The following is an 11,466-nucleotide window of genomic DNA, read 5'->3' on the forward strand; positions in this document are numbered from 1 at the left end:
TTCAACTTGTTAACAGCTGATCTTTTTATTTTGTCTTTATTCAACATTAGTTAATAGGATTCTATAGGAAGGGCTATATGATGCCTTCAAAGAACAGGGTGTCTGTGCATACAAATAAAAGCAAGAACAGAAGGTGCCAGGGCTGAATTCCCTGAAGAAATGATTCCTGAAAAAACAATTATATGGCAGTGTACGTCAATAACACCAAGTAAAAAAGAGAAGAAATCCCACTCAAGACAGAGAAGGAAGAAGTATCACTCTGTCTTGTACATTTTGTTGGACGCTGATTCTCAAACTAAAGTCTTCTTGTTACCTTGCTGGATTCCTCCAGTTGCGTGCCTCGTTTCCAGGCCTCGGAGAACATGGAGCTGACAATACTTTGGGAACGGACATGTCCTGCTGGCTGGGTGTCAGAAACTCCACTGTCAGACTGATTAGAATGATTTGATTGCGATTCTGTTTAGAAAAAAAGTTAAGAAACAGCATACGTTTCTGAACATAAAAATAACGTTGATGTGCTTATAATGCAACCCTGTGTGACATCTATCAGCCACGCACATTGAATATTATCCCACCAAATGACACTGTTCCCACTAATTACTGCGTAAGCTGTAGCTCACATCCAGGCCATTCCTGTCTGGAAAATGAAACAGTGCAACAGATCCCTGGTATTAACCAAATCTGAAGCTCCTGAAAGACGACAGTGTGTCAGATACACTGCAGCTGTACAAGTTCCTGCTGTTGGCAAAAAGCCCTATGTCCTGCAGTGCATGCACCCTGCTCTCTCCAGCACTGCTTTCCAGTGCAACCTTAGGTACAGACACCAGATATAGGCTAAGGACAGGCAAACTACACTAGCTGAGACACCAGTCTGTTTCCCATTGCTCCATTCCTCAAGGGAAGAGGAGGAATTGATGTACATCCTGCAAGTAGCAAACACAGATGACACTCTAGGTCCACGAGGATATCTTGAAGAGATAGCAACAGCCACTGCCAGAGCGATGCAACCAGCCTGACACCCACTAGCTGTGCAGTCCCAAGCTGTCCTGGCTAATTTTAGCATCTTGGCACAGTCTGGACCGCAGCTCAGGCAGAACATGCATGGCTTGTGAGCTGTGGCTCAGCTTCTTTATCAGAAGAACACCCAGTTTGGATGGAGAAATTGTCAGAAACTGAGAATTTACTGCTACACCTAGCAAGCTGTGCCACACTGTTGAAAAACCGTGATGCCTTCCCAGTTAGGCTGAATTTGCTTAGCCCATTCTCACAGCCTACTTTCTGAACTGTTCCAATTCAGTAGAATTACTTCCTGACCTGCATCTGCAAAAGACAAAACACTTTCACAAAATAGCCTGTTTTCAATAATTAAACTTGATCCGAGGGTTCAGAATAACCCAACAAAGTATCAGGCAGCTCTGAACAGTGAGTTGCACACACATGCCCCATTCATCATTAAAACATGTGTTTGATTTCTTTTTCAAATAAGATAGAGGCATCAAGAATTTGAAAAGAAGTTTCCTCTTCTCAGTACCAGAGTGAACAAGAAATACTATGTTTCAAATACATACACTACCGCACGTAATGTAATAAAATAGGTGTTTATATGTTTTCATACACACACGTGAAACAAACTCTCTGTTTAAGACTAAACACAGCATAACTGACTTTGGAGAAACAGTCCATTTCCTGCAATACCTGCTCCTGAGGTCTCCAGATAGTAGACAATAAAAAAGGTAATTAGATTTTTCTATTAGGAGACAGACCACATTATTACCTGGCAAACTAGATGAGCTGGAGCCTGACTTGATACTGGAGCTAGACAAGGAAGTCCAATCATACGCCGACTCTGTCCTCTTCAACGCTTCCTGATAGTTCATGTAGAGTTGCTTCCCATACTACGCAAAATGACAAACAAATTTAGTAACTGTATAGAGGCTGTGTACCCTTTTCAGACTGTTGAGCTCTCTGGTTTCCCTACTGAGCCTTTTTTTCCTCCCAGAGAGAAACAACAGCCTCTTTATTGAGGAGCTCAGACAATGTTAATTTTTTTACTAGCAAATTGCTGAAAGAAAGATAGAAAAACAGTTTATGTTAGACAAGACAGCGTCAAGCAAGAAATGGGCCAATGAATAAACTAAGACAACCTGGGGATCTTAGAAAAAAATCCTGTTTTCTCAACATAAGCCTTCTTTTCAAAATCTGTAAAGGATCTGGCTAAAATGTAGCCATGATGTCAGTTACAATTTTTTCACGTGACAAAGGTACAGCAGAAACAAGAAGAAAGGGCCCAATTACGGAATTCTCATAACAACAAAACCTAACAATTTTGGTAAGGAATGAAATATGCAAGAAGACTGAACACTTCACATTCAGAATAGTTAAACATAGGGAAGTTAGATTTGGCATGTGTTTTGCTAAGTAACTGTAAATGATTTCAATGAGATAACAACTCATGACAACAGTGCAGGAGTGCCTAGAGGAGGTTACCTTGGCAATGCGGATGCCATTGATCCATTGGTGTAGAGTTCTTACATCATCACAGCAAAGATACTTGATATACTGGGATTTCTTCTGGATCTGAGGATGCTGAAGAAAAAATGTTAATCCTCATCAGTATTTTAATAGCTAGGAATGCAAGGAAAGTCATTCAACTGCCTATACAGACAAACTTAATGCTGGAAGCTCTTCAACAGCAGTCTGTATTTGCACGCACTTTAAAATGTTTGTGAGGATCGTTTCACACATATTGGCAGCGTGCCCAGCATGCACTGATTTAAGGTTTGAAATACTAAGAAAGGGTGAGTCTTTCAGTATTTTAGGGCTGTAACTTCTTACCTACCAACAGTCTTCTGTACCTGTAAGGCTCTTTAGAAATCTTTAGTCTCAAGCCAAGAGCTCAGAACAGCGTCAGCTTGTAAAAACCTTTCCTAAACACAAGCAAGAGACTGCCAAAGTGCCAAGAGTTGTCTCCTTCCGCTGCTCTGCGGATTCACTCACAACCTGAGGGAAACAACTGGTATTTCACCTTCCTCTCACATCAAAACAAACTGGAAGAAAACAAACACGCTGCTCTCTGCTTTTGTATGGCTTGAGAGACACTGCACAAATGACATGCTGTTTAGCACAATTCCATTTTCAGCTTCTAGAGCCTTCAAGGTCCCCACTCTACTGATCTAAAATACTTGCTGCTCCCACATGCAAGTATAAAAACAAAAAGGTGCTGTATTTATCAATTCAGCAGTCAAGAAAGAAATGTATATCGTTTTCAAAAATCAGACACTGGAAATCATTCTGGATGGATTACTCAATTGCTTCCTGCCCGTTCTGTGGAAGTTACATGTGTCTCAGCTGTCAGGGCAAGTCTAAATACTCAGGGTCTTATAATTTCCTCTGTTAGCTTACAGTTCAGTGACACAGAGCTTTGCTAGATGACCGTAGGCATTTAAGTTTTATTGAAGACTGTCTGAAACATGTATGAAAGAACTTTTAATCTCTTTTCAGAATACTTTCTCCTGCTGTCTTCCAAGCACTATTATTTCAAAATGAACATGAACATGGTTATCTCCATAAACAGAAAATATACAGCCAACTTCATTATGATCCTATGTTCTATTTTTCACTACCAGCCCCTTTGACATACATGTATAACAAACAAGAGTCTATAGAAGCACAATTACTTCACTAACAAGCCATCTTTTTCTTGGACTTGCTAAAAAATTTGGCTATAGAGAAATAAAACGACCTCTTGGAAATCTAACATTAAGGAACAAAGAGCTAGTAGTATAAATACAAATGTTGTATTTAACAATAGCACAGCACCTGTCTTGCACAGCAAAGTTCAAGACAGACGAAAGAAGCAAACACATAGACAAATCCATTCTGGACTTCAGTGATAACTGGCCTTTCACTTTGTATTTGCCATTCGCCTCTCCAAAAACATGCTTGCACTTTGGAGCTACTTCCCAGTTTAATGAATCTTTGTGATACAAAACTGAGCTTCTATTAAAAACAAAAAAAATCCTGTATGGCTTCTATATGTTGGTACTAATATAAAACACAGATGTAACATTTTAAGAATTAAGGAAGGCAAACCTCAGTCCTGCTAAATATAGTAATTTGGTGATACATCAGTTTCACACTGAAAACATAGCTCCCCTTTGTCCAAGTTACCCAATTAAATCTACCCCATTAATTAACTTAAATAAAGGGACAATTTAGACACATCAAAATGCCTTCAACATTTTCATGCTTCCATTTATGCTCAGAATGGCCATACTTTTAAAAAAAAAATCTACTCAGCTAAGACAGTCTGGTTTACTCTGTGTGCTCAACAAGCCTGAAAAAAAAATTCACTACTGACCTGTTCAAATGATGTGGACAGAAAATGACATGTAAGCAGAAAAACTCAATTTACTTCAAGGAATTTATAAATACGTGCAAACATGGACATTTTAGCTTTCAATTGCATTCAATTAATTGTGCCAATGACCTACAAGAACATGGAAAATATTTCCAGTTTCAGCTGTATGCTTCCTCCCGTAACATCACGTCCCATATCTAATATTCAGCGTCTAGCTCTCAGTGGGCTCAGATGCATATTGCCCTGTCTACGGGAAGATTAAATCCTTTTTTCACACAGTGGACAGGCCACCACACACTCCAGGCACATAAAACACTCTAATGCACTGACACAGGCATATGCAACCCCACAAGAGCTGGAGATCAGGGAAGGTTAGGGGCCAGTAAGTGTAACAGTAACTTTTCAGTGATACAGGAGTACGTAGGGAGTTCAATCATCATCATAGAATCATCATAGAATGGCCTAGGCTGGAAGGGACCTTAGAGATCATTTAATCCAACCTCCCTGTCATGGGCAGGGATGCCTCTCAGCTATATCAGGCAACACCTGGGGACCGAACCGGGATCGAACCCACGACCTTGGTAACCATCTCATTACTTGCACCATTCTCAAATCCATGAAGACAGTTTACTTGCTGTGAACATACTGTGAAAACATGTTTTAAAAATAGCTTTGTAGCTAGCTATCTTGCAGGAACTGATACCATTTTGAACACTGTGTGGGAGACATGAGGAACTGGGAGATGAGCTGATGCAATTTAAAATAACTTGACATACTCGAGCTATTAATCTCAGTTTAAGAACAGGTCACTGCTTTCATAACATTTTTTTTTCTACTTGTTCTTCCTATTTGACCTTTATACTCAGAATTTTCTTCCTTTACAGCATCCCCTTTCCCTCAGGTTGGGCAGTATGGTCAGAGTTGACTTTCTAATACTAATTTCTGCACAACTCTGGACCTATGTTCTGAGAAGGCAGCCACTTCCTGAAGCTAGGGTTTCGGCGGTTATTATCTCACTGAACCTGAATTGCTGTAAGGTGTAGAGCTGCCAAACTGGGGGGGGCAGGAAAGTCATGAGAAGCATGGAGAACAGGCATCAATCATACCATAACTCTTCACGTCCTATACAAGAACTAGAGGAAAATGAAATGGAAAGCAACTGATGGTCAGAACAAGTAAAAAAGTGTACAAGGTGTACCCAACTGCTGCAGCATTGTAAAACTTTATTGGAAACCAGGAAACGACAGGGCATACTTGAAGAATAAGAGTGCACTTAGGGTTATTAAACAGCCAAGATCTGCCCCCTGGTTCCCTAAATTTCTAAAGGCCCAAAAAGTATTCTGAGGAAGTATCTCTGCAAGACTGCTTTGTATTTTTAATTTTTCCCTAAGCAATTTGTAAAAAAAGGCCACTGTCAAAGAAACCTAGAGTGGCAGGTGAATCCAGTAAAGCCATTCTTCCATTGCTTTCTGTGATCCTTTTTCCTTCCCCACCCCACAAATCATATGGATCTTCTGGCAGGTAGAGGAAATCTGTCAGCTTGATGAGGAAGAAAGTGATCTACAGACATTTCTCCCCTCTGCACTAGTCCCTGCATGGCATTTTTTACTGTACTTCTGTCAAGGAGCTCACTAAAATTCCACAGAAAATACAGTTAAACCTAGCTTTCTCATTGTCATTGTAACTTACATCAAGTTAGATTTCTCATGTGCAGAATACAGATAATTTAGAGATTTGCCCTGAAAACTGACAGGCATAGTTTTCCAGTTGGTATATTACTACAGGAAGTGTATTCTACACTATAATCTCTCCCAGAATAATACTGTGTTAATAACTGTAGTTATCATAAACAACTACAATTAGTGTGGACATGTTTCAAGCTTTTTAACTGCTCCTTTCAATATGAGAATTTTCAAGACAATTAATAAGTTACCTTCAGCACTAAACAATAGTCTGTGGGTGCTTTGTATTTGTTCCGATAGTCCTGTCCGTAGTAAACGCTGACATGATCTAGCTGCAGAAAGCACACGAGATCTCGTGAGACCTATTAAAAACAAAAATAATCACTGACAAAATACCTTTACAAGAAAGTCACATGTACTGACAAAATCAGTCTAGTGTTAAGATCTAATACTAATATAAGGTCTAGTTAATGTCAAATATCAGTTTCAATATGATTCAGAAACTCCCAATACAAGATGCAGCCATGCACAAACTCTTGCATCACAGGTTCATTTTTAACCAGGATATCCTTTTTTGTGTTTTGTCAGTATTTTGTGTTTTGACAACATTTTATACTGACTACGTTCAGAGCTGATATCAGGACAAAGTAAAGAGAATTGGCTGACGAAGAACTTTTTAACAGCTGCTGGTTACATTTTATCATGGTAATAATAAAGTTGTCCAAATTCCAGTGTTATTTTAAGAAAAATTCCAATGATTCTTAGCAATGAGTGCAGGGCACAGAATTTCAACAGGCTATCTTGCATATCCATTGTTTTAGCAAAGCAAAAGGCTGTGGGGAGAGCATTTGGCACATATCCAGCTCTAAAGGGAGCCAATGCACTGACAAGAGATTTTCTCTTCATGGCCAGCTGCGTGGGATGTGGTCTTGCTGTACTGGGGATCAGTTGATGCTGTCAAGACTGCTGTATTCATGGACAACTTGAACTCACATTAATTCACTCTTGAAGCAATAATGCATTTATAGCAGCCTTCTGTTTACTTTTCATTATTGATACACATAGAACAGCAATAAGGGACACCGAAGAAACTGCATTATCTTTACCAGTTTCAAATTGGTCCAAAAAGAAGCCCATTTATATGAACTAACTAAAACCAATGACATTATAGAGACTGATTGTGGAGTTGGTCTGACATTTCAGGACTGGCGTTTGCAGTGCAATTCAGTCCTTCATCCGAGTTCAGCTTAAGAAAAGACAACCACTAATCTCTTTTTATCAAGTGTTTCTGAACACCTAATCCTGAGCTCACTCAAAAAGCATATGCTTGTCTTCTTATATTTTTAAATTCGGGTTTACACTGTTCACATCAAGTGCTACCACAGTAATTTGCACAATATTTCCAAGATAAAGCTGCACTTTTAATTATGGGATTTGGCACTAGGCGGGGCACAGCTAAGCCAAAATTTAAGACTGACTCTTGTGCACATGATTTACCAGCAATAAACAAATCAGGGAAATTATTTTAAAATAGCATACCTTTGCCTTTCCTTTGGGGACATAGTAGATTCCAGAAGCTCGAAGAAGAAAGTAACGTTTCTTCCAGGACTTCTTACCATCCTCTTTCAGCCACAAAACTCCTTCAATCTCTGGCACTGTTACAGAACTTCCACAGAAACATTCCTGCCGGTAAACACAGTGGTTTGTGGAGACAGAAACAGAGATAACACGTAGTAGGCAGTGGTTTGTTGTTAATGACTGAAATTCTAAATTTTTTTTATCTAAGGAATGCGTAAGTAACAGGGACAGCTCTTTTTTTCATGGAGTGATAAGAACTAAAGGTTAACTGTAGAGGCTATAAGGTAATTCAAGCACAGTAGGGGATCTTTGCATTTTCTCAGCATAAGAATGACAAAAAAAAAATGAGAAGGTACTATAAAGATCTTCTCATCACTGCTTATCAGCAACAGATCCTCCAGCGGCTTTACCTTTCACAAGGTCACTACGGATATGGCTTCAGAAGTCTAAGTAAACACAAAACTTAATTCCATATCCATCAGATATACCTATAATTCATTCCATGTGTACTTTGTTGCTACTAACTGCCAACACTTCAAGTTCTGTTACATTTCTATTTATAAAGAGCTAACAGGAAAACAAATGCTTTAAATACACTCTAGATTAATACGCAGTACAGAGATTTATGAGTAATCCCACAAGACAGAAAGAATTAGATAGAATTACGATCCTCTGCATGTCATGGCTTCAAGCACCTTTTTGATCCCCAGTATTCACATGACCACTTACTAAAACGCATACTAAGAGCATGCATATGCTACTTAAAAATTAAATTGTATAAACTATAATCAAAAATTAAATACCTCAAATATTTACTTTTGTGTTACTGCTGAAAACATGATCAGTATTCTGGAAATCAAGTGGAAGCTACTTCAGCATGGGTGTATCTCCACAAAAATGTCACAAAATCAGATTTCAGCTTACAGAGGCTACACTGGCTCTTTGCTTTATTTGATGCACATAATTTTTTTGTTGTCCTTAATTCTGTAAACTATTCCATGTGTTTGATATTAATTGACTTCCTTTTGTGTAACTCATTTTCTGAATTTAATATTTGGTTGTTTATTTTAAAATGTAATTGAAATAATTTTTAACTACTTTGCTTACTAGCAAAATGTAAACTATGAATATAGACCAGTCACTGGTTTGCTACAGAATTTTGTAGAGAATAACAATTTAGAGAGTACTACCACCATAGGTCAAAAAAAATGGGAGACATTTCTAAAAATTTCGATTGTTTTTAGCCACAGTTACAGGCAACCTCATGTTGTTTATCACCAAGTACAGTACTTCAGTTATTAAATGAAATAAAGACACATTTTTATGAACTGCTCATATCTGGAATAGGGTAACAGTAAAATAGCCCTTTATCTCAAACGTTAACACATTCCATTCACAGTTTTTCCAGAAATACATTAAGCTCTGTCCATCAGTTTCAATCACCACAACCTTTTACAGTTTAGCTTCAGGCTTTGAAATGACTTCTATGTCCTGGTTGTTTTGGTGGTCTTACCTCTAACAGCACTTCTTTATTTCTGTCTGCCATCTCAGAGGTTTCTTTCTTTCCCAGAAGGTAGTTCTGTAACAAGAAAAAGCTTAGTACTTCTATAGGCAGTCTGAAATCAAGCCAAAGAAAATTTCTCATTTACCTTTCTGTAGTAGTAAAAAAACCCCACAGCTATTATCTACGAACAATGCATTAACTGAACAAAACTTTGTAATCCAATTCAAACTGTCAGACTGCTAAATAATACAGGGAACCAAGCTATAACCACCTTTTCCAGTCATTCCATGCTTATTTAATAAGAAATTTTGTACTCTTCCTCAGCTTGGAAAGGACTGGAAGGACAATGGAAGTCTTCATCTGCCTATCTCCTACTGCTTATACCAGAAAAAAAAACAATAAGCACAAAGTTTAGCCAGTTCAGTATTTTAAACCAAGGAGTAATAGCAGTTTTAAGCTAGTACCTCATTCTTGTTCACTAAGCCTATCATATGTACTGATAGTAAACATATCAACTACATGCTTTTAAAAAGAATTTAGAGTTTTGCTACTTCATCGCTAAGTACTTGGTTTTCAATTCTTGGTTAAAACAAAATTAACAAAACAGTCAAGTACACTGATGGGATCCCAAAGGCTGAATATGCATTTAAATCTACTAAATTATTAAACAGATGTCATGCAGATATGAAAATCTATGGCCCCAAAGGGAATACATTAGGTAAGAATTAAGAGAGAGAGATCAAGTGACATTATATCCACTTCTTTTCTACTTAAATTCTTCAATGAGCCACCTTCTAGGTACTGTATGGGAGAAGAGAGACCTTTGAGGCCACTTGAGGGAGAAGAGAGGCCTTTGGTTTCCTGGCGAGAGCGAGCAAGCACAGATGAAGACGTAGGTCCCAGCTTCCACAGGAAGGGAGACACACTCTCTTCTCTTCACTTGCCATTTGACCACGGCAACAGCTATTCTCTTAGATTTTCTCTTTCGCTTCTTGCCAGCAACATAAGAATGCACAGTGGAGAGGCATTACTATTAGCAGGATCTGTCAACAGATACTTATTTACATGTTTGAACAGCACCAAGTATTGGTGTAAATGCCATGAAACTCCTTACCTTCATCTCCATTAAAATTACCCACAAACACATGAGCAAACAGATTGCTTCAGCTCATCATTTTCTGTGAGGGGCTTGAATTTGTGCCAACCACAACGTGGATGTACACAGCGATGAAATGCAAAGTTCCCTGGCATTTTAATACGTACAGAAGTGTCAAAAGAAAAGTGTGGAAATGAATGCTACCAAAAAAAGTAAGAAACTGCAATATGGCTTGCATGTGCGCATATACACATGCATTCAACATTAATCTCAGGCTTACCTGGGGATTCTTGAAAAGCGCGTATTTCTCTATACGTTCCACGAACATTAGTTTGTTTTGACTATCTCTTGTCCAGTTCAGAAGATTTTCAACTAAATTTTCATGATCTTCAAAGATCCTTTCTGCAGCAATAACAAGAGAGTAAATATTTTCAAACATTTATTTTTAAAAATTATTTTCAAATAAAAATTTGAACCTGTCAAATTTTGGGATAGAAACTACTCTGTAGCCATATCTGGGAAACAAGGTATGTATATGTAGAGAAAATAAGAGTCCAAAATGGGGAAGAAGTTAATGCTAAGAAAATAAAGCAACTGAGTCAACTTTCAGACATGCCTGGTTTAATTTGACACATATAGTCACTCAACACGCTCACTTCCATCTCTTCAGCCTTATATATCCATCAATACATGAAGCATTTTCCTTTTTTTCACCTGGCAAAGCCTACCATCCCACACGAACACAGCAGACTCGAATGACACCATTTCAAATGTTACAAGTACAAATAAGGTTATCGCGTTATACGTACTCCAGTCCACACAAACCCTGAAAGAATTTACTAGGCAGTTTTTTCAGCACAAAATTTGTTTCTGCATCTCCAACCACCATCTCACTCGTAAAGTATCAAAAAAAGTATCTTTTTCCTCTATTCTTTCCAAGAAGCAGAGTGAATTGAAGAGTTTTATAACAGACTGTTGTGGTTTGGCCCTGGCCGGCAGCCAGGTACCCACACAGCCACTCTCCCCCAGCCACTCCTTCACCCCCCCTTCTCTGCTAGACGAGGGGAGAAAATATTTCAAAGGGCTCAAGGTTTGAGATAAGGACAGGGAGATCAGACTTGATTTTGGGGAAATTAATTAGGTTTATTAAAAGAACGTATCAGAGAAGTGAGAAGTAAGAAATGCAAACATCTTAAAAACAAAATACCCTCCTTCCACCCCTCCTTTCTTCCCAGGCTTAACATCA

At 38.5% G+C, this 11,466-nt stretch overlaps 1 protein-coding gene across 1 annotated transcript; it reads right to left on the reverse strand.

Annotated features, from left to right (window-relative positions):
• Positions 1 to 313: 313 nt before the first annotated feature.
• On the reverse strand, positions 314 to 10,622 carry LOC104277827 (ras-associated and pleckstrin homology domains-containing protein 1-like; the record flags this gene model as incomplete). The annotated part of the gene is made up of 7 exons (XM_009874597.1): positions 314 to 456; positions 1,775 to 1,895; positions 2,488 to 2,586; positions 6,294 to 6,404; positions 7,582 to 7,725; positions 9,134 to 9,199; positions 10,501 to 10,622. Coding segments are annotated over 7 exons (806 nt in total), but the record flags the coding sequence as incomplete, so codon positions are not given.
• Between the last annotated feature and the right edge of the window lie 844 nt (positions 10,623 to 11,466).

Source organism: Apaloderma vittatum, unplaced genomic scaffold, assembly GCF_000703405.1.
Source record: "Apaloderma vittatum isolate BGI_N311 unplaced genomic scaffold, ASM70340v1 scaffold45408, whole genome shotgun sequence".
Classification (NCBI taxonomy): Eukaryota; Metazoa; Chordata; class Aves; order Trogoniformes; family Trogonidae; genus Apaloderma; species Apaloderma vittatum.